This window comes from Ixodes scapularis, unplaced genomic scaffold (genome assembly GCF_016920785.2).
Source record: "Ixodes scapularis isolate PalLabHiFi unplaced genomic scaffold, ASM1692078v2 PGA_scaffold11__112_contigs__length_91849675, whole genome shotgun sequence".
In the NCBI taxonomy this organism is placed as follows: domain Eukaryota; kingdom Metazoa; phylum Arthropoda; class Arachnida; order Ixodida; family Ixodidae; genus Ixodes; species Ixodes scapularis.
Window position 1 is genome coordinate 60,020,801 of NW_024609837.1, and position 24,035 is coordinate 60,044,835.

A 24,035-nucleotide genomic window follows, 5' to 3' on the forward strand; every position below is an offset into this window, starting at 1 on the left:
GGGACCGGGGGGTGGGGAAAGCGGCTCCGTCAACCCGATTGCGGGTGTCCGTAGCCACATTGCGTGTACGTCACACAAGAAACGTGGTGTTCACCACACACACGATGGCAGGATTGTCTGCGGACCGTGTCTCGGACAGTGTGTGCAAACTGTATTTTGCGGGATGTATTAGCAGCGTGACAGTGACTTAGGAAACCACGTGGCTTAGACGTTCCGTCGAATGTAACAAAGGTGCAACAGCACTCGATGAGGTTTCCAATAGAAAATGGACGCCGCGGGACCGGAGGTCGCGCGATGTGGTCGTGCGACGTGATTCCATGATGCCACATGGCCTGACATTGCGCTACCTCGGGTCACGCAATGTCAATGCAGAGCGCAAGTTTGTCTTCTTCTTTTGAAGGGGCTGTGGTGACGTCAGAACGCCGAGCTCCGATTGAATCTGCTGAAGGATACTGGGTATACCTGAAGACAGCTTGTTTTGAGGTCTACCCACTATCCTTTAAGCAGGGCGTCATACTGACGTTTCCGCAACCCCCGCAAAAAAAGCAAGTGACTTGCTCTCCACATTGCCTTGTTAAGTTTAGCTGGGAAATTGATGTTATGTGATGTTATGATAACGCGCAACACAGCAACTTAAAACTGCGACGTAGATTTCCCCACTAAATTTAGCTGGGATGTGGATGTCGCGTGACGCTGCGACGTCGTGCGGTTGGAGCAATACTAGCAAGAAAGGCCCGTGAAGGGCTTCTATATAAAGCTGCCGCTTTAAGAGAACAATAAATAACGCCTTGGTGGAAACTGTAGATGCACGCCCAAATAATTAAAAAATGCTCGGGCTTGTGCCGAACTCCCGCAAACGGAGAATCCATCCAGAAATATATTCATATATGCGAACGTCACGTGACATCCAGAGCTTCTCGATGTCGTGCAACGTCAGGTCGTATGACCACACGGTCATGTGACCAAGTCACGTTGCGGTCGTGTGACCAGGTCATACGCCATTACCCTACATAACATTGTGTGGTCAAATGATCACGCCCAGCCTGTTTGCAATCTAAATAATTGGCTATTGCGATCAACTGGCTACATGCGACGTCACCACAACACCACGAGGGCCACTCTGCCTGCGATCCGATTTATCCATCATGACAGATTGGCTGTCAACGTCACTGATTGGCTATGACTCACCAACCGTGATTGACTGGCCGATCAACTGATCGACGTCAACCCACCTGGAACATGGGCAGATCGAGTTGACCCATCTGGTTGAGAAGATCCAGGGCCGCGGCGGTGACGGTCAGGCGCCCTGGCGGCAGCGCGGGGGGCTCTTGCCCCGCTGCCCTGCTCCCTGAGGGGGCCCCCATCTGGAGCAGGGTCCCGTACAAAAGGGACACCGACCCCGCCAGCTGGGTGACCCCGAAGGTGGCTGCCAGTTGCGTGGGGTCCTCCTCCTTCTGTCGGCGGTGTCGGCTGCAAGACAGGGGGCGCGTAAGGAACCATACTTCTCGAAGACAAGCCCCATCTCTTCCTGAACGAGAATACGGAGCAAAGGCTACCAGTCGGGGCATCCGGGTTTTAACAACATACAGGGTATATCCCCTTAAAAAAATTTACGGTATCTTTTTAATAGACTATGCGTTGTCGAATGCTCAGTTTTCATTCAAAAATAGTGCTAGTGGACCAAACCAGGTGCCAAAGTTTCAGAACAAACCGTTACCTTGTTAAAAAGTTGTGAGTGATTTTTGGAAACTGCCGAGAACAAGCCCCATTTTCTTATCAAAAGTTCTACAAAATAACTTGCATCTTTCGAAAAAGGTGACAATTAGTTCTGAAACTCTGGCAGCATCTGGTTTAAACCACTAGTGATACGCGTTTGGGTGGAGGCTGAGCGTTTGGCCATGCATACTTCATTTCTCAGGTGAAAAAAAACCACTATTGATTTTCTTTGGAGAAAACAAGCTATGCATCACATGAAAGACTTCTCATGCACACCGAAGCATTCGTGAAAACCACTCAATGCCACAGTCTTCTATAAGAAAATAGGTTTATTATCTGATCTTGTTGACGTGATGTTGTGATGAGAAAACTGAGGACTGTTGTGATCCTAATAATGATTCATAGAAGTTTTGGCACAAAAGACAGATGGGTGTCGGCGTCACTGACGTCTCGGTGTTGCACTAAGGTTTGTCAGCTGGCCAGCTGAACAATAGCTGGTTAGCTGAAGAGTAGCTGGTCAGCTAGATACACTCGACTTCCGTTATTTCGACCTTGACGGGACATTGGGTAGAAGTATCCGAATTGGGTAGAAGTATCCGAAAGTCAAACTAAAAGATGCTTGGGAAATTCTGAATATCCTGTGCATTAGATCAAGTAGGCTAACATTTTTATAATGAGCCGATGCATACCGCCGCAGGGCGGCGGCATTGGCTGTGTATGTCCTTCGTGTGTTCGGTGCGGCGGCAGCAGCAACGGCAGTGACCATCGGTGGCAGTAGTTGCCACCAGCGCCGCCACCGCCGGTAACCACTGCAACACCGCTGCGGCGCAGTAGTGTTGCAACGGTTGTTTTGTGTTGAGACCCACCCGGCTGTGTCCCGTGTCTAGACATGTGCTCTCTTTTTCTCTCTCTTCACAATTTGGCGCATGCTTCAAAATTTTAAAACGAGTTTTTTTGCCAAAGTGCGCAGCCGATCGCGCTCCTCGGTGCAGCCGATTGCAGCTGGTCAAATTAACCGATATGTTATATTTTAAGAGTGAAATAATAAGTTTTTTGTTTTTTTTCCATAGAAATATATGGGCTTTTGTCAGGACCTTTGAAGAGGGTGGAATGAAATAATAAGTCGAATTAAAGGGGTAGTGAAACGAAATTTTAGCGCCGATCTTGTTGCATAAATATGGGCTAGGGACAGGCACCACCTCGGAAATATAAATATTGCGCTGTAAAACACAGGAGAACTAATTTTAAACTAATTAAACGATTTCAAATTCTCATCTGGTGGATGGGGGGAAGTTCTCGTGACATCACTTGTGCCAAAATAGCAGCGCCGTTCTGCGGCAATACGGCGTGCCGGCAGAATTCGCCTAGGCCTGAACGCGTTCGCAAAGCCTTGGCGGAGAAAGCCAAAGCGTAGTTGGCCACAGTGAGCTCGTTCTCGTTGCGGCTCTTTGCACGACACGGCCCGAGCATGCTTCTGGCACGGCCGGTATTAGTTGCTGCGAGTTGCGAGCTGCGAGCCGACGTTAAAAAAGATATGTCTGAACTACGAGAGTGCCAGCAAGAGCCACGCAAATACCTGTTCACGCTCGGAGCGCTCGGAGCGGACACGCGCGTTTGATCGAAGTGCTGGATTCGCTCTGTTAGACCGCGTTTCGGTAAGCGCTTCTGGACCGATCTTTTACGATTGCAACTGGATACTGACATGACACTCGACAAAGAAAGGTTAGACCGACATCGCGTAGCTCCCACGAACTGCTATAGCTCGACAGTGACGTAGCGTCGAGTCAGAATAAAAATGGCATACCAATAACAGAGTGTACATACCGAGTTGCGAAGGTAATCCGTATGGCGTTTATTTGAGCTCTATATCACACAAAACAAGGAGATAGAATCAATGAGAGTCCCTTTTCGACGACAGCGTTCGTCACCGCTGTCTCGGAAAACAAGGAGATCGAGATGACAAGGGGAAAATATTGACCTCTGAAATTTAGGTCAGGGATCAAACTACTGGTCCGGTAAGGGTCCACAAGGGTCGCCGGTCATGGACAGACGGTCTTGGCCAAGGACCGCCGGAGCAACGGTGCGCCGAGTCGATGTTGCTGCTAGGCCTACTATATTCTGCCGAGCTCGCTCGGTCGGCAGAATCGTGGCTGTTGTAGCTCTTCTCGTGTGTTTGTGGATCCTGCGTTCTTGATCGTGGTCTGTTTTAAGTACTCCTTCCTTTTTTTCTTGCTGGTTGAAGTCGGGACGCACGAGAAGAGCACGAAGAAAAATAAATGTCCGTTGGTGGCCGATACCAAGTAACATAGCGACGCTGTCGGCCTTGTTGATTTGATCGTAAAAAGTGCGTAAGACAGCTTCGGAGCTGTCGTAGGATTCTGTCGTAACCTGCGCAAAGGTTACGACAATTTCGTTTCGAGAGCACGGGTTTTCTCTCAAATTTGTCGTACGCACTTTTTTCGTCGTGAATTCGCTTTGAGAATCCGGCCTCAGAGCTGGTTTTGTCAGTGCTGCCGTGGTTGCCGACTTGCCGTGGTCCCGTGGTGCAGCGTGTGTGCAGCCCTTGCACATCTCAAACGGCCACGTTGTCACGGGTCGTAAATCGTCGACGCGCCACCAAGTGGCAACGCTCGTAACCACAACATTCACGCCGTAGCCTTTCCCGACCGGCACAAGTGACGTCACGAATGCGCCCAATATCCCAAGACGCATCGCTCTCTCCGATGGCCGATTTTTGAGCGCGCGCCCAATCGGGCCCATCAGGGTGAAAAATATAGCCATCCGTTCAAAATACAAACGCGCGATTATGATTTATGAATATCATTGATCATATTGAACCTATTTCTGACCATAATAGGTGTATTTCAAGTTTCGCTTCAGTATCCCTTTAATGCAAGTCAGCTGTAGCATTTAGTTAGCTGAAAAGCAGTTGGACAAAACAACAGCTTGTTGGGTGAATAGTAGCTGGTCAACTGGATAGCAGCTGGCCAGCTGAACAGCAGTTAATCAACTAAACAGCAGCTGGTTAGCTTAATAGTAGCTGATCAACAGGACAGTAGCTGGTCAGCTAAGAAGTAAATATTCAGCTAAACAGCGGTTGCTCAGCTGAGCAGTTAGCTGAATAGTAGGTGGTTAGCTAAGCAGTAGCTATTCAGCTAAACAGTTCTTAGCAGCTCGTCAGCTTCAGCTGAGCAGCAGTCAGTCAGCTGAACAGCAGCTGGTCAGTTAAGCAGTAGCTGTTCAGCTAAACAACAGTATCTCAGCTGAGTAGCAGCTGGTCAGCTGAATAGCAGCCGAGCAACTGTATAGCAGCTTGGCATGGTCAGCTTCTAGACCACAATGTTCTAGCAGTTTTGAGAACCATCAACGGAGTCAGAGATGCAAGAATATGATGAATGATGACATCAACAGAGAGAAAAAAAAACCACTGACGTGCGCTTGAGAAGCATGAAATGCCATTTCAAGCATCACACTCTCCTAAAATACCATCGTGGCACGTGTACAGAAACGGCTCACCTGGCTGCTACGAGGCGTGCCAAGCAGGCGACAAACTCCATGGCCTGCACCAAGAACTCTGTGAGTTGTGGGGATTCCGAGTCCAGGGGCGCCCGGACTTTCCCCAGACACTGGGCCAGTTTGTCCACTGTGCCCATGCTCACGGCATAACTGAAAACGGCACCACAGAGAAAAGTTACGTTAGAGTTGGATGGATAGGTAGACATTAACCATTTCATTACTGCAATACTTTTTCAGTTTGTGTCTTAAAAATCCTGAATTCGCGCACTTCTCACTTAGTAGTTGCGCACAATGAAAAAGCGACACCCGCAGAGCTCGCGGGTGTTGCTTCCCCGCAATGCACGGGCGCTCGGCGAGAAGTGCACTCAACAAGGCTAACCAGCTGCAATTGTGCGAGAGTATATACCGTAAAATACCGGGCGAGCGCCCACTCAAACTTTGGAGATAATCGCGAAAAAATGGGTGATGGGCGCTTGTCCGGTCATGAATTTTACACATAAATGTACCGTGCTTATTTTCTCAGATCTTACAAATTTGGTAATAGACACTTAATGTGGAATGGGCGGATCCACGGTATTCTACGGTATGTTGGGCAGCGATGTCTTGACAGCCTGCATTCATCATTCATGCTCGTTTCTTTCTTCTCAAATTTGAAATTGAAGAAAGAATATTTATTTGCATAGAGGTAGTAAGCAGAATTAGAAATCCCCTTGATTAGGATAGCTGCGACAAATTTGTCGTTTACATGCCAGTTTATGAATATAGTTATGCTACAATTAGCGGAGCTTAGAAGTGGACAAGTAGAAGCTCGGGAACAACCTTCAGGAGTTCAGCTTGATTTTCTTTTTATGCATGGTATATCAGTGAAAGGCATAGAGAAAACTATTCAATATTCAATTAGAAAATATTCGTCCAAAACCACTACGCGCTTTGAATTCGGTTCTAACTCAAAATTTACTATTTGCACATGACTAGTTCTCGCACTTGTTTTCACAAACAATATTTACAAAACTATGTTTCTAAGCGTGATAACAAGGGATTTATTCTGGTCCTGGACTTTGGGTTAAGATAGTCATTGAGCTTTAGAAGTTTGCATTTGCGTGAGACATACATCCAAAAACACGATATGGCACACAGAGCAAGAGTCTGGACAGAAGTTCTTATTTCTTTGCGAGTCTTCTTAGTTTTTGTGCAGACAACGCATCTTCTTGTCAAGCTCTCTTTTTTCTCGGTTGAAGGTAGTTAGTGGGTGAAATGTTGCTCTGTCAGTCTTGAGAGGGTGTTGTCAGAGAGTCTGCCCTTTCTGAGTCTGGCCATGGGGTCAGTGTTCTGCTGGATCAGTCCTCCCACTCGCCTAGACCGGAACTCGAGGTGCGCCATGATTTACCCAGTCTTCTAGTAAAGGATGAATGCAGGAGCAACAGCGGGAACGTCCGCATCGGTGAGCACAAACGAATCAAAGTTATCCTCGGTATCTTTGCCAACATGTTTTTACACACTCCTGTAGGGATCGTTGCAGCTCTCAGCAAACATGCTCACGAGAGAAAATCTGACGGTTGCAAATCAGTTGGCGACTTTTCATCTTCGGGTTGCGGGTGCGCTTTTCTCGCATGAAAAACTTCTCGAAACCGTTCAATACCTTGCTTGTTCTGCAAAATGGTGGACAGTGCCGAACCGCCAATGCCGGAATGTCAAATTCTTTGGCGATTTCAGACTTGGGCCGGCCACTCTTCTTAACCTCGCCGATCGAAGCAATTTTCGGTAAACACTCCCAATCTCCCATACGATACACATGAATGGGTAGTATGCCGCAGGTGCGCGCGTCAAGGGCTCCCGGAGGGATCATTTCCTCCGAGCTCATCGCTCTCTTGACCCGATTCCGACAGGTGTCAAGCAGCGTTGGGATGTGGACGCTGCTCTCGCTGTGTTGCTGCTTTCTGCCTGCGTCAACATTGAAAGCAGCTCTCTGCGCACTGCGCCCTCCATCACCCGTTTATTACGATTTCTTGTTTGCCGTTTTTCCAGTTTGCCATTTGCATAGGTGAAAAAGGGGGAGGAAACGCAAGGGTCTCCGTGCGCCCCCATGTAGGATTGCGTGCTTTCGGCACCACGACCTTCGTAATAAGCGTGGTCAGCTGCCGATACACTTAGAATAATCCTGATAAAAATGTGCATATTTCAGTCGGGACCACATTGAATTTTGATGAAAGCGATTTCGTTATAAAAAGATATCACTGTTGTTTAATGGTAATGCCTCCGCTTCGCACGCAGCGGACCCAGGTTCGATTCTTGCAAGAGGCGGGCGGTGGATGGCCTACATCGCCAACTATAACATCATCAACAACGACGACTACTACAACGGCTACAACATCATCAACGGACATCGTTTCCAGATGTGGGATGAGTCCATAACAGCCACTGCTGTAAAAAAATATGAGGATGCCAACCTGCACTGATATGCTGGTTCCTCACCTTGTGATAGGGTGTTTGTCGAAACAGAGAGGGCATCCTTAACTGCCCCGTGCGGACTTGAGCACATTTCGTAATTTAACCCACCGGTTTCTGAACTGGTTTCCTAGGGACTCTGGGACTTCCCCAGCCCCCAACTTTCCCCAACCGTCTTAACCTCTGCGTAAAGCGTTTTTCGTGTCTAAGTATGATTCGAGAAGATTATTGTTGTCTCATTGTCACAATTAAGTGTGACAATGAGACAATGAATCAATCACTCTCTGGTACATGAATTATTGTTCAGGGGGCTTGTAGGCGTCTGCACAGCTCTACTCTACTAATGCTGAGGTCGTAGTTTTAATGTAGTGTAAAAACCCAAGACACTGCCCAAAATTAATTTTAAAAAAAGTGGGGTGGGTCATGACTCAATGGGTAAGCACAAAATGTGTAGAAAAAGCTAAAAAAAAACACCCATTTTTTCAATATATCTAGCATGACTGCCACAGTCGTACACTAAACACAAAACTCGAATTAGTTTCATTGTTTCATACACGAAACTCATGAAGGAATGCTTTACCATCGCGAAGTCTGTTACTGGTATATGGGCAATAAAAACTGCCGATCGGCATATTGCGCAAACATTTGTTCCGTGAATGCACGTTTCTTGAACGTTGCTATGTTCTCTTCGTTAGTAAAAAAAGATTTAACAAGAAAATCGAATCTGCTGCGTTCGCGATTTGCGGTATCCGTTCCAGAGTTCGTAGCGGATCCCCGTGCTTTTGTCGGTGATCTGCGCGTGCGATGTCGATTTTTAGCTGCAAGTAATACGTGCGAGTTGTTCCCGCGTGTATATGGCATCGTGAAATGCGATTCTGTTGCATCCGCGATCTGCAGTATTTGTTTCTGTAACATGCGAGCTTGTAGCGTATTCCCTTGTTTTTGTCCGCGATCTGCGCGCGCGATGTCGGTTCCCATGACAGGCAAGATTGTAGCAGGTTCCCGCGTCTTTATTGCCCCCTGAAACTTGAATTTGCTGCGTCCCAATCTGCGGTATCCGTTCCCGTGAGGTGCGAGTTCTCGCCGGGTTTCCGCGAGTCCTTCACACTGTGAAACGCAAATCTGCTGCATCCGCAATCTGCGGTATCCTTTCCAGTGACACAGGAGTTTGCAGCGAATTCCCGCGTGTTTATCGCATTGTGAAACACAAATTTAAGGTGTCCGTGATCTGCGGTATCAGTTCCCGCGTCACGTGGTTTGTAGCAAGTGCCCCGGCGCTTATCATTAATTTTTTATCAAGTTTTGCTGTGGCATCCCCAAAGATAGCCCACCCCATGTTTTTCACCATTTATCTCTTCATTTTGAGTGCGCATCCTTACGGGATTTTACGGTAGGTGCTACGAGCGAGCGAGCCAGCGAAAGAAGCAATGAAGGGTGATGCTGGGGAAGCAGGAAAGCTGGCACTCTCGTTGGCAAACACATTGGCGTTGGGCAGAGTTGGGCGCCTTTCAAACGCAAGGAGCAGGCTCTTGTGCAACTTTCTTGTTTGGGGCATACATGCGTGTGTCCGTGCATGGCATGCTATCAACGCGGGTATAGGCGGCGTTGCTGTGTGGTGTGGACGGCACCCCGAACAGAGAGCTCGAAATGAAACGCTTTACAAACGTCTGTGTGCGGCATTCCAGCAAATATTTATTTACCCGTCCATTTTGTCTCAAACACTGCACAACCTTACCTACCGCAGTCGCGACATTCTGGGAGAACGAATGAGTATTCGCAGTGACCTTATTTCGGTGGAGACTGACTCGGACCTTACACCTTTGACCTCGCACTCCACGGTCACATTCCAGGATGTGGAACACTCGCTGACCTCGTGATCCCTGAATAGGTTACCGCTTGTGTCATCTTTCCGATTTTCTTCTTTGTCCAAACAAACTTTTTTGTAAGCAAACAGAGTTTCATTTTGTTACCTCCACCGTTTTTCTTTCACACACGTGTACTTTCACATCGGGGTTGCAGAAATCGGGGAAGGAATGCTTAAACAAAGTGAGACGTCTTTCCCTCCTTCGTTTTACTTTGTCACGGACATCCTTCAATCGTAAGGTCCGCAGCCGCATAATTCGGGTAGGATGAATGCTCGCGGAGTCCATGTTGAAGCATTTGTAGGGGTAGGTGATTACACTGCGTTTTTTTTAAAAGCGATATTCGCCCACACGATACACGGGGATGGGCAATGACGTGGGGCATTACGGTACTCGATTTTGTACAATTCCCATTTGTACAAACGATACACCATTTTATGGTCAGTGACAAGATGAGGACAGCAGGGAGGGGCTTCAGTTGTCCCACCCCAGCACGAGCTTCCTACCTTCGACGACGTTTTTCAGCATTTTGTGCACCTTGAGTGCGCACGTGCAGCCAAAGCGAGGCGGAAGGCACAGAGCGCGCGTTGGAGGACGGCCGTAAGGAAAGCATGGCCCACCGTTCCCACTCTGTCGGCGACCACGGCAGATGTACTGAGAAGCACGACCCACCTTATCACGTCCAGCAGTCGCTGGTGGTTGTCGTCCGACGTCTGGACCTCGGAGTCTGCGTTGGTGACCCCGCGGAGCGTGGCACGAAGCAGGTTTAGAAGCGCAGTGGCCACGGGGTCCTGGCCGGGCTCCAGAGATGGCACCGCACGTCCGCTGCCCGGGCTCGAGCCCCACTCGTCGGGTACCGAGAGCTACAACAAGAATTGAGAGATGGCCTCACCAACGATGGCTCCGATTCGCAACATTTCATTGAGTTTCAGGGAATGATTGGCAGACAGCAGTTGATCACTCGCTGTTGCTGTGTGCTGGGTAGGTTTATGTTGTCACGAAGGAACAAAAGAGGAAACAAAGAATAACTGAGGAAGCTGAAACGTTTAATGGGGCAAACTTGTGCCCAAGAAATAAAAGAGGAAACAAGATAACAGCAGAGCGTCGCGGGCGTCGAAGTCGGCGAAAGAGCAGAGTCGAACGCTGGGGCGAAACTGACTCAACAAGGTCGCGGGCGGCCTCTTATCTTGAGTGCGTCGCTATCTCGAAGATTCGGCGAAAGCGGCTCGAGCGTCGCGTGATTGGGGCGAGAATGAACACGCACTTTCTAGAAAACAAAAGCAGGAATAAATGATAGAAGTTGCGTGCGGTACATGAATAAACGAGAACTTTCTGGGGGTTCCGGATCGAGCGTTGCTTTCTCAGCCCTGCGCGCGGCATCATCCCCCCCCCTTAAAAGTGCACCGTCCCGATGCAGCACAAAAACGGAAAACAAAAAACAAAAGGACAGCAGAATTCCTAGGCGGAGTTCACAGTCCACAGTTCACTCGTCGACGAGAGTGGAGAGTCCTATCGTTCGTAATACGGCTTCAGCCGGACGACATGCACCACCTCGGGTCGCGGCTGACGTCTTGCAGATGGGCGCGTTCCGTCGGGTAGGACTTCGTAGTTCAGATCGCCCAGGCGTCGGATGATCTTGTAGGGTCCGAAATAGCGTTTCAGGAGTTTTTCGCTGAGACCGCGACGACGAATCGGCTTCCACACCCAAACTCTGTCTCCGGGCTGGAAGTGGACGTCGCGGCGACGAAGATTATACCGGCGAGCGTCGACATGTTGCTGGTCTTGAATTCGTAGTCTGGCTAGCTGGCGGACCTCTTCTGCACGTTGAGCAACCACCTGGGCGTCATCGCTCCCGTCGTCGACTGACTCGTGCGGCAACATAGAGTCTAGCATAGTCGTCACCGCCCGGCCATACACCAGCTGGAAGTGCGTCACTCCTGTGGTCTCTTGCACTGCAGTGTTGTAGGCGAACGTGACGTAGGGCAGCACTCACTGAACTCGACGAGAAGGTCACAGATTTGTCGTCGTTGTGGGGTAGGCAGGACTGGGTCGATGTCAAACTGCGAATACGGTGTTGTCTCGTGTGGCCACGAAGAGAGGTCTTCTGCTATTTCGGTAATCGCGGCTGAGTCCGCGAGTTCCTCGGCGTGACCCACGGCGGTGCCTTTCGTAAGGTGCTGAGCCTCCTGTCGGAAGTTTGTTACGAGTGCAACAGTGTGTCCGTCTTGGAGCTCCGCGATGCCCCTTGCGACGCCGATCCGATCCCTCTTCCTAGAAGCAGCTGGAGGCTTCCCTCGAGTAGAACGTCGCCACAGAAAGCCTCGTCGATCCCGATGGGTAAAACACTCGACCGCGGCGGTAAGTTCACGTGATCTGCGAGGACTCGGACCGTGGATGACGTCGCTTTGGGTTCCTTCACCGCTGGAGCTGGTTTTCGTAGCCAGAGCGTCAGTCGGTTTTCTCTGAGGTCGATGACGGCGCCATACTCGCAAAGAAAGTCCATTCCTAGGATAACGTCCCTCGAACAGTCTTGCAGAACGACGAACTTGACAGGGCGCGTCTCACCGTGGATCTCGACGCGAGCAGTGCAAATCCCGACTGGTGTGATGAGGTGCCCACCGGCGGTCCGTATCTGTGGGCCATCGCACGGCGTCGTCACTTTCCGAAGGCGTTGGGAGAGCCTCCCACTCAGGATGGAGCAGTCTGCACCCGTGTCGACGAGAGCCGACGCGTCGTGGCCGTCGATAACGACGTGTTGGTTATTCTTCACCGTTGCAGGAGCGTCGCTTCGGTCTCTGGTGGTATTTGAGTGGGGGCCGTCCGACGTTCGTGGAGGATCTTGGCGTCGGTCGTCTTCGGCAACTCCACCTCCAGAGGTTGCCACGCTTAGTTTCCCCGGCGAGGAGCGAGGGGCCCCCGACAGGCTTTCACGTCGGGGTCGGTGCATCAGCGAAGCTGGACGTCGTGGTGACGGCGACCGGGATACACGGCGAGCTGCAGGGGGAGACTGAAGTCGTCGGAGGTATTCTTCAATCTCCCGCGGTCGTTCACCGGAGCGTGGACGTGGATCGTTCGGATGGAAGCCACGCAGCCCTATTTGCCGGTAAAGGCAGCGGCGGTAGATATGGTCGGCCTCCCCACAGTGGTAGCAGATGGGTCGTCGATCCACTGTCCTCCACACGTCGGTTTTCCTCGGCGCCGACTGTTCTCGGCGGTCGTACTGACGTCCTTCGTCGTTTCGTCGGGGGTACGTCTGCGTTGGTGGGTCTCGTCGTGGCGCCACCGGGTAATGACGAGCAGTTGGCGGCGGTCGTCGGGCCACTGCGGCGTAGGTCAGTGTCGGCTCATCGGCTGCGGCCACGGTGACAGGGGCTTCCGGAAGGAACGCTCGCTGAACCTCGTCGCGAACAGCCTCAGCAATGGAGATTGAGGCCGGGCACTCAGCAGTCGGCAGAAGCTGCTCCTCCCGGACAACCTCGCGAATGAGCTCTCGAATGCCCGGGATGCCGTGGGCAAGGCCGCAAGGGGACTGCGGAACCGCGCTGACGCCGGGTAGCCTCTGGTAGTGGCTGTCTCGGGCTTGCAGGGCACGCTCGATGTTCGTCGCCTCGGTGACAAAATCTTCGACTGTTGTCGGAGGGCTACGAACAAGGCCGCCGAAGATGTTTTCTTTCACGCCCCGCATCAGGAACCGCAACTTCTTCTCTTCAGGAGCGTTTGGGTCGGCGCGGTTCATGAGGCGGAGAACGTCCTCGACGAAACTTGTGACGCTCTCGTTTGGCCCTTGGCCACTTGCTTGAAGAAGTTCTTCGGCCCGCTGACGTCGCTGCTGGCTGGCAAAAGTGCGTCGAAGCTCCGCCTGGAAGTCTTGCCACGACGAAATTGACGCTTCGTGGTTTTCGAACCACGTGCGTGCCGTGCCTTCCAGAGCGAAGTAGACGTTCTGGAGGCACTGCTCCGGTGTCCATGCGTTATGGCGGGCAGCTCGTTCGTAATGTTGCAGCCAATCTTCAACGTCCTCTTGGACCTCCCCGTGGAATGGCGTTGGAGTCCTGGGTGCGACGGGAAGGTATACGATGGCGGCGGCGGACGGGTTCTGCGACGACTGGTTGTCCATCGGCGGCCTCGTTTGCTGCCTGGTCCTGGGTGGGAGAAGTTCGTATTCCGGGGGTAGACTTTGGGTGCGGCGACTGGATCGGGTCGTAGGTTCCTCGTAGAGTAGGCTTCTCACCGGGCTTGGAATCAGACTTGCACTGCGGGCCCTTGGAGGGGAACGCTGCACGGGCATGCGGTACCCCGCACCTCCACCAAAAATGTCACAAAGGAACAAAAGAGGAAACAAAGAATAACTGAGGAAGCTGAAACGTTTAATGGGGCGAACTTGTGCCCAAGAAATAAAAGAGGAAACAAGATAACAGCAGAGCGTCGCGGGCGTCGAAGTCGGCGAAAGAGCAGAGTCGAACGCTGGGGCGAAACTGACTCGACAAGGTCGCGGGCGGCCTCTTATCACTCTTGAGTGCGTCGCTATCTCGAAGATTCGGCGAAAGCGGCTCAAGCGTCGCGTGATTGGGGCGAGAATGAACACGCACTTTCTAGAAAACGAAAGCAGGAATAAATGATAGAAGTTGCGTGCGGTACATGAATAAACGAGAACTTTCTGGAGGTTCCGGATCGAGCGTTGCTTTCTCAGCCCTGCGCGCGGCAATATTACGATTACCGTTTGGTTTCAGCTAGAACAGGATTACCGTTGGGTTACAGTTAAAGCAGAATTCTAAGCGTTGCAGATCAAAAATTCACTTACTGTTTTAGAAAACACTCCCTAAAGTATAAATTGCGACAGGAATTGATATAGGAACAATATCAAGAAAAGGTAAAGTTCTATAGAAATGTTCATAAAACAAACATCAAAATCCTAGTATAAAGGCATGAATAGCGATGTTTACAAAACAAACATCAAAATCCTAGTATAAAGGCATGGTAACAATCGTAATAACAAGACTAATCGAAACTGGAAATTATAAAGGTGGTACGACTAGCGTAGTAGACGAGCGAGGTTTAGCTAGGCTGACCAGCAGTGCACCAAACTAAAACCAACCCCCCAAACCTTAGAGCGACTTCCAATCAGCTATTTGAGTGCCATCTCTTATTCGTTGGGTTTTACATAAAAACTTCTGGTTTTTGCCGGACAATTTGTTAAAGAGGATGAGACATGTATTATTGTTGCTGTTTACAGATTTAAAAGTATACCTTGCTAAGGTGAAACAAATATATTGGTTAGCTAAAGTTTCTCCCCTTTACTCTGCTCTCATTGGTCAGTTGTTTTCTTGTATTTTGACCGTTGAGACCAGTTGCACGTTGGCTGTGTGCTGCGCCGGCTGCTTTACGGCGCCTGGTACCTGTGCCGGCGGTGCTTTTGGTTTGCGGCAGCAAGCAGCGGCGTTGGCTTGTTGGCCGTCGGTCTGTTTCGTCTGCCAGTGCGCCAAGCAAACAACATGTTTTTCGGCTTGGTGGTGCTCTAGTTCTGGTGACAACAGCATTGCCAAGTTCTTTGGCTTCCCAAGTGACGAAAAGCAAAGATAGGGGCCGCTTCCTTCTTTGGGTTATGCAGTGTCAGATCGCCAAAAACTTGCTGGTGCATGTTTCATATTACAGTATAGACCACTTACAACGTAACCGCTTATAGTGCAGGACCGGGTATAACGCGGCTTTTTTAAACCACCGGTTCACCTCCCATAGAACTCCATGTAATTACATACCACTTAAAATGCAGGCGCGCGAAGGGAAATACCGGATATAGTGCGGTTTTCGGAACAGCCCGGCGACTGCGCCAACTCACCGATGCAGAGAGCACGCTTCCCTGTGCGACACTAGATAACGGCGCGAGCTGCAAGCGGCACTCGCGGGCAAGGAGGTTGCTCAAAGAAGCGGGGAGAAGCAAAGAGAGAGGCTTCAGTTGCCATAGCGACGAAGGAACGCACGCACGTGTCGTTCACGTGCGTGCGTCCCTCCACCGCCTTTGCTGCGTTGGAAACGTTGGAAACAACCGCAACGACAGACCAATCGCAGGTCGAGGAGAAGTGTTCGCGCACGTTGCATGCCGGTCGCGGGCCGGCCGGCCGGCTGCTTCTATCCGCAAACATGGCGTCGGTTTGGATCGTCGACGTAGACGGCGTGGTAGAAGCTCATCGTTCAGCGTAAAAGCGCTATCCTTGACTGGGAATTTTCGTTGTGTGTCGCTATGATAACCCACTCGTGCGGCGATGTTGTGGCGGCACTCTTAAGACGGCAGAAACGCCCGTGTCGTCGTGTTTGTTTACTTCGACTACAATGGTGCTTTCTAAGCATTTGTGTTTTTGAACATTGCCCGGATTTCTTATTTGGAGCATTTCATGCCTGTGCTCAAGTTGAAGGTATTACTGGCGCGTGCCGTATAAAGGATGCGAATTTTCACGCGTTTTCATTGCCGGAGAAAAGTGATCAGGGTTAGCAATCCTGAACGCTCGCAACGTTCGTCCGCAACCCGCGACGCCGTTCGACGCCATTAAAAGGCTGCGCCAGGCAAAAGTCGCTGATTAATTTCAAAATGTCTGACACACTTGAGAGTCTGGTGAAATAAAGACTTTCCTCAAACTAAGCTTTATTTTTCATCTAACATAAAATAAATTCTTTTACAAAGGTAAGTTAACTGATGGCATGCATTTTGGCCTGAAAAATTTATGTTTTGGTTATAGCGCGGCACCGCTTATAGTGCGGATTTTCGTGACTCCCGCGACATACGTTATATGCGGTCTACACTGTACCATACAAGCAGGTGCCGTGCTGCTGCTTATCTGCATAGTCGCCAAGCGGTCTACACTTTAGTAGAGTTATTATAGAAGGTCAGAAGGAACAGGGCAGTTAGGCTGAGCAGTACGGGGGGATTGTTGTTAAGCACTGCAGCTCGGTAGCACGTGCGTGGAGCGAAAGCTTGCGCTGTAGAAGGAACCTTCAAGATACCGTGGCAATCGAATCACTGTTGCTGATTAAGGCAAAGCTGAATGTGTGATTGCAGGTCTGTGAATACTTGAATAGTAGTTTCGTGTAGACTTTGTTACTTTATTGTGCCATGAAGTGAATGTCTGTTTCTGTATAAAGAGAGTGCCTAATAGAAAGAGAACTTGCAAATTAAATTTGGAGTCGTGCTCGGACCAGCAATGTGAAAAGTCACCCATCTTAAGGTGTGAAGCACCAGCAGCTGGGCGCACTTTGCATTCATTGATTGACAATTTAAAAAGAAGCGGCTATCACTGGGCATGCACTGTTGCCAAGGCGATCTCAATCCAGCGACGCAAAGTCAAGTGGAATCATTCAGGAAGTGTAGAACATTTAGATAAAAACGTAAAAACACACTTTTTTCCTAAAAAAAGAAATTGCCATGACATTGCTTTGTGGAAGAATGAGACGGCAGCAATGGGATGCAAGCTCATTCAGAGTTTGAAGCGGCTCCTGCTTCTCTTAACTTCGGCGACAATAGGACGCAAGATCGTTCGGAGTTAGTCGCTGAGGGTGAGAGAGAGAGGAGGGACAAGGCTCCTCACACCCTCTCCCATGACCAGGCAACTGCCATGACAACGGCACCCATTTTCTTTATTTTTTATTTCTTGTTTTGTATAAACCCAACGCCCGTCAGGTGAGATTTGGTGCCACAGTCTGCAATTGGAGTCCCAATGGGAGGTATAGGAAGATTTCGGGGGTTGATAAAACTGTGTGAAAGTTTTCTCTTCTTCTCGATTTCATCAAAAATTAGGTTAGAATTATACGTTCAAATATTTTTTTTATTTAAGGCGAGATCTCCAGTAAAGGGGTTGACTTATATTCGGGTCGATATGGTACTACTCTACTTGTTACCACAATGTATCGTCCTCCTGTCGCAATATACATCGCTATTAGTGCACGAGTTTTTCTTAACCCTACCTAGCATTCCCCAATGCGCAACTAGACTGCACAGAGAATATTGCTCGATAAAACAAGCCCTCCTCATTTGAAGTGCCCTTGCTCAAACACTGTTGCTGCTGTCAACTTCTGCTCAGTATATATCTAATATGAACCTTATGCTCAAAAGACTATGTATTAGATGTTCCCCATGCGCCGGGCCATGACCACCTAGGTAAAGAGCCGTGAACGTAAGTGCTGAGTTGGTCGGCGCTTGGCTGGGACTCGCGTTCAATGAGTCAAAACACGAGTTCCAACTAAACGCTGGCCCCGGACGTAAAACATTCGTCACTATCTACAGGGTGTCCCCCCCAAAAAAGTTTACAGGGTTTTTTCACCCAATATTAAATTATGCATCGCCGAACGCTCATTCTCCGCCCAAATGTAGTGCCGGCGGCCCAAACCAGGTACCAAGGTTTCACAACTAACCGTCATCTCAATAGAAAGTTACAAGTGAATTTCTGAAATTTTCAATGGGAAAAGGGCGGCCGACGGAGCTCTTGAATACACAGAGCCGAACGGCACCAATTAACGAAAACTGGCCCATTTTTCCGTTTAAAATTTGCAGAAAACCACCCAAAACTTTTGATTAAGATAACGGTTATTTCTAAAACTTTGGCATCTGGTGCGACCTGCTAGTGCTACATTTGGGCAAAGAATGAGTGTTTGGCAATAAATAGTTAATTTTTGAGGCAAAAAAAAAAGCGCCGTAAAGTTTTCTTGGAACACCCTGTGTTTGGTGTTGACAGAGCCGAACTTACGTTGAGACGATGAGTGAGGATGTCGAGGAGTACTCCCACCCTATTGCTGAGCACAAGGTAGCTGCAGTTAGCATCACTCTTCTCGCAGGCTATCCTCAGCACCACGCATGCACGAACAAGGCATCTGAAAGAAGATTGTTCGAAAGTACACTATAAGGAACGAGCACACGTACCGCTTCAAGCTGTGCTCCCGACGAGCTTTTGCAAACGTTACAAACAATCTGAAAGGCTACGCAACTTTAATAAATTGCCCGATTCACAGCTACACTAAGTATTGTTCGAAAATTTGAACATTATCAATGTTGCGAACACCATTTTCAGAGTGGTGCTAGTTTAACTTTCCAACGGAAAGGAAACCTGCATGTTTGGTCATTTTGCCAAACGCGTTTAAATGCGGTAGCTTTATAGGGTGAGTAATGCTCTTCATCCAGGTGGTGCCTAGGGCAGGATTTTGCATGAAAACAGATTACGTCACACAATTGTCAGTTTGCGATGCTGCACGCACTTCTCTTCAGCACCACCTGGATACAAAGCTCTCGCGCTGAATCTTCTGGATCGCCACGAGAGGAGAAGCGCACTTTCCTGCCCTTTCAACTCCTTTCAACAAGGAGCTGTGCAACGATTTTAACATTGAAAGAATTTGCATCTTCTACTTTTTACATTGCTTATCTTGTCACAAAGGACAGAAAACACATCTCCTTCCTTCGCAATGTTGCGATTCCGCCACGTAATCGCGAGGCAAAAATGAGAATATTTCCCCGACCTGCAGCCGCGAGCGGCGGCCACGAGAACTACGCGGCGTGACGCCAATGGGGGACTCGTAAAAAGATGGCAAGTTGTGCAAATATCTGCTCCATAAAAGGTAATTTTCTATAAATCTTGTCGTTCCAACATATATATAAATGCGTCAAAAACATGGTATCATCGACAAGACTTATTATACGGAGTTTTAGTGGCGCCATCTATCCGAGGTCCACAAAACCGTCAGCTCTATCTGCTACTGTGAACAGCCGCCAGGAACCGGAGGGGAGGGGGACAGGGCCGGATGGGGGTGGCCGGACCAGGACAAGCACGTTGGCACTTTCCTCCTTTTGCCATGTTGATCGCGCTGCACAAGCACGTGGTCGCAAGCGGATGAGTTTTCGCTGCTCACTGATGGCTCTAGAGAGAAAACTTCACTGGAACCTTGAGAGTCACAGAGCGCGTGACTCGGAAGGTGGTGAAGGAGTTGAGAGGTGCCGAAAACCTCAATCTCTGTCCATTTTTTAAACTAAAACTAGGACATGCAGGGAAAAGCGTTTTTCTGTTCTTTACTTCAGAAAGGTCGAGACACCAACTCCCAAATTATTTAAGCAAAGCACTGAAATTGTTGCACAGCTCCTTTCAGGACTGACCAACCTACACATTTTGTGCCTGAGGTTGGTTGGCCCTATAAAACTACCACTTTAAAAACATAATCATCTGCTAGTGCAAAAAGAAATACTGTTACTCAGGTGTCCTTACAGTCAGGTACTCAGGACATACTATTTCATAACTGTTTTAGTGTGAACATTCATTCATTTCAAAGGCATCACGGTCGTGATTCCCGAAACACCCTTAATCACTAAATTACCCGTAGTAATGGTTTTACAACTGCAAAGTGTGAATGTTTCTACCATCAAAATCGAACTTAATTCATAGTGTCCGCTCAAACGCAGGTACCGTGCGCATCAGCCAAGATGGCACCGAGGGACAAAGGAATGTGCTAACAAACAGCTTTTCTCGCTTTCTCGCCTAGCATGACACAGTGTGGTCTTGACAACCCCACTGGCGATACCTGTGCCAGTGCGGGTATTTCCATCACCAAATACAAACCAAATACTCGTATGGTCTGCACCTTTAGATAGCCCCCACAACGTAGAATACCAACTTTTAGACATAGGAGCACCAAGGGAGACTTCAAGCATTGGTTTTCCCATAAACCTGTAGCCTCGCACGACGCTCTCTCAGCCGGCAAACTTTTAGGACTTTGTTCTCTATCGCACGAGTCGCGAATTTTTACATGGTGGGGGGAAGTGTAGCGCAGAAACAAGACGACCTGACAACTGACAAACACTCGAGCGGAGTGCTTGAGCCGATGTATGCTACAGTTGAGAGGCACGACTACCTGCAAAACAGCTACGCATGCATAATTTGTGGACCATCGTCCGGAAAATATGGTAGGCACTGTGTGTCTCACAAGCAACTGAACTGAATTGGAGAGGGAGAGGGGAACGGCATTGCCAGTCACCGTAACAATACTTCGTTTCGGCGTGAGTCCAGACGTAGCCGACGTTACGAGCTGATGGGACTGATTAGACAGCGTCAAAAGTGCACCATCATGGTGTTCCTGAACCGATCATAAACAGGAAAGGCCTAGTGACCTGCGCTTTTGACGCCACTTGATTGATCCCATAAGCTCGTAGCGTCGGCTGCGCCAAGACTCGAGCTGAAACAAAGTATATTGTAAAGTACTGCAGAAGCGTCCCTTTTGTTCAAGCGACCAACATTAACATTTCCTGAACTTAGGAATTCTGCAAACTATACGTTAACCGCCCGACTTGACCAGACATGCGCCCATGTCTAGCTTAACCAATGAGGTAGAGGGCCTTAGAGTGATAAACTGGCAGCTGAAAGTGACCCCCAATTGGCCACAGCCATGTGGCACATTTTTCACCAGAAGACATTTGATCTTATAATTTTACGTCTGGATTTTAACGAAGTATCACGCACAAAAGGTTGCTTATTGATCTTTAATAACAGTACCGATGAGAAGTGTTATGTTTTATTCTATTAAGTCCAAAATGTGCTTTTACGACAAAAACTCGGGCAGCTTTGCAATGCCTCCGCTAGATGCCGTCAGCAGCGGTGCTGTATTTTGGATCTTCATCTAAGCTAGACACCGATCTCCGGGGCTAACAGTATTGAAAAAATAGTTTATTGTGTTTATTACAGCGATCGCAAAACACAAATCTCGGCTCAGTTTTGCATAAAAGCCTCAGGATTTAGTACGGCCATGTGTCCAGTGGTCCAAACTGAACAACATAACAGCAGACAAATGGGGTCACTTTTACCTGGTGAACGGGATACCAGTCTATTGCTCCAAGCCCCTCTACCTGAATGAACTTAATACAGTGTAGACCGCATATAACGTATGCCGCGGGAGTCGCGAAAATCCGCACTATAAGCGGTACCGCACTATAACCAAAACACCAATTTTACAGGCCAAAATACACGCCATGAGACAACTTACCTTTGTAAAACAATTTATTTTATGTTAGATGAAAAATAAAGCTGTTTGAGGAAAGTCTTTATTTCACCAGGCTAGTACACTTTTCTCTCAAGTGTGTCACGCATTTTGAAAGAAATGAGCGACTTTTGCCTGGCGCAGCCTTTTAACGGCGTAGCGGGTTGCGGACGGACGTTGCGAGCGTTCAGGATTGCTAACCCTAATCACTTTTCTCCGGCGATGAAAACGCGTGAAAATTCGCATCCTTTATATGTACGCATCCTTTATACGCACCGTATAAAGGATGTAATACTTTCAACTTGAGCACAGGCATGAAATGCTCCAAATAAGAAATCCGGGCGATGTTTGAAAACACAAATGCTTAGAAAGCACCACTGTAATCGAAGTAAACAAACACGACGACACGGGCGTTTCGGCCGTCTTGAGAGTGCCGCCACAACATCGCCGCACGAGTAGGTGGATCTTCCCTTCTAGTACGTGCTGGGCTATCATAGCGACACACAACGAAAATTCACAGTCAAGGATAGCGCTTTTACGCGGGACGATGAGCTTCTACCGAAACCGACGCCATGTTTGCCAATAGAAGCAGCCGGCCCGCGACCGGCAGACCGGCTTGCAACGCTCGCGATCACTTCTCCTCGACCTGCGATTGGTCTGTCGTTGCGGTTGTTTCCAAATTCCAATGCAGCGGAGGTACGCACGCACGTGAACGACACGTGCGTGCGTTCCTCCGTCGCTATGGCAACTGAAACGACTGAAACCTCTCTCTTCGCTTCTCCCCGTTTCTTTGAGCAACCTCCTTGCCCCGCGAGTGCCGTTTGCGGCTCGCGCCGTTATCTAGTGTCGCACAGGGAAGCGTGCTCGCTGCGTCGGCGCGGTCGGCGGGCTGTGGCAGAAACCGCACTATAACCGGTATTTCCCATTGCGCGCCTGCATTTTAAGCGGTATGTAAATACATGGAGTTCTATGGGAGGCGAACCTTTGAATGTTTAAAAAAGCCGTGTTATACCCGGTCCCGCACTATAAGCGGTTACGTTGTAAGTGGTCTATACTGTACAGTTCTCAGTGAAAACAAGGTGGCCGCTCCCCCGGTATTTTACGGTAGGTGAAGGAGCAGTCGCCGGAACTGAAGTGCACATCCAACAAATGAGCAAACGTTAATCGCACCTAGAGGGCACCACGGTGGGCAGTTCCGCGGTGGCCTTGAGGACGCAACCCAGCAGTTCCATCAGGGACGAGAATCCGCCCAGGTGGCACAAAGCGTCAGCGTCGGCGGCGCTGCCGACCACCAGGGCGCGCTCCAGCTCCCCTAGCGCCCTGTCCAGACCGGACACCAGAGCGCCGTCCCAGGGGCCCTGCCCCTGGCCGCCCAGGCAGCGTCCTATCTCCTTCAGTGCCTTGGCCAGCCTGGGCGACACGGAACAACAAACCTTTCTCAGGCACCGAGAGCTTTGTTGGTTAACGAATTTCGGGAAGCTAGGTGTCCCGAAAAAAAAACTTGACGACATTTGTTTCGTTGCAAGAACGAACTATGCGTTGCCGAACGTTCGTTCTCGGCTGGCGGTTTGAACCAGATGCCTAAGTTTCAGAACCGTTATCTCAATCAAAAGGTATATAAGTAATTTTTTTCGAAATTTTAACAAGAAAATGGGGCTCGCTCTCGCCCCTTTTCGGTAACTGCCGTCTTTCATCTCTACGTATATTGAGGGCTCGGTCGGGACTCTCGGCAACCATTTTCCCAATGAAAATTTCAGGAAATCGCGACTTTTGGATAAAAGAACGGCTAGTCGTGCGAATTCGGCATGTGGTTTGGACAGCTAGTGCTACATTTGGGTGGAGAATGAATGTTCGGCGATCCTTACCGTAATATCCCGAAAGACGGCCCACCCCTAAAGATAGCCCGCCCCCTATTTTCCCCATGATTCACTATTTTTTTCAGAAATGCCAAAAGCAGCCCACTTCCAGTAATTAAGGGGACCCGACCAATGGTGACCTCAGCAAAACCAGTTTTACTTAGCCATGGCAGGAGGTAAGCAAACATTGCTGACTGGGAAGGGCAGTTGTCTTTGGTTCATCGCCACTTCCTGCTATTGGAAGTTTCGAGGGTAACAGAATCTAAAACTAGCATTTTTTCAACTCTTTTTTTATGCCACACCGAAAGTTAGCCTACCCCTTATATTCATTCAATTTGCTATTGATTCTAGGTGGGCTATCTCTTGAAATATTATGGAGGTTTACTTTTTGCGTCAAAGAAAACCTTGTAAACTTTTGGGAGACAACCATAGTTTTATTTTTTCCATACATAACAATACACACTCCCTTGACCCGATTCAGACAAGGCTTGGGCAGCGTTGGCTGCAGGCGCCGTGAGTAGTATTGTAATGTAGATGCTGCTCCCGCCGCTACCTGCCCGCGTCGGCGCATCAACATCGGAAGCGGCGCTTTGCCCTTCATCACCCATCTCTTCTGTTTATTTGTTAACCGTTTTCCCAGTTT

The 24,035-nt window shown here is 49.2% G+C and overlaps 1 protein-coding gene across 1 annotated transcript in view; it reads right to left on the minus strand.

Annotated features, from left to right (window-relative positions):
- Positions 1-24,035, minus strand: part of LOC8036132 (S phase cyclin A-associated protein in the endoplasmic reticulum) — a 126,068-nt gene that overhangs the window by 67,045 nt on the left and 34,988 nt on the right. The window contains exons 20-24 of the mRNA XM_042288939.1: positions 22,707-22,946; positions 18,272-18,395; positions 10,212-10,402; positions 5,233-5,382; positions 1,233-1,470 (exon numbers count right to left, since the gene is read on the minus strand). Coding sequence (XP_042144873.1) covers positions 1,233-1,470; positions 5,233-5,382; positions 10,212-10,402; positions 18,272-18,395; positions 22,707-22,946 — 943 coding nt within the window. The remainder of the gene's footprint in view (positions 1-1,232; positions 1,471-5,232; positions 5,383-10,211; positions 10,403-18,271; positions 18,396-22,706; positions 22,947-24,035) is intronic.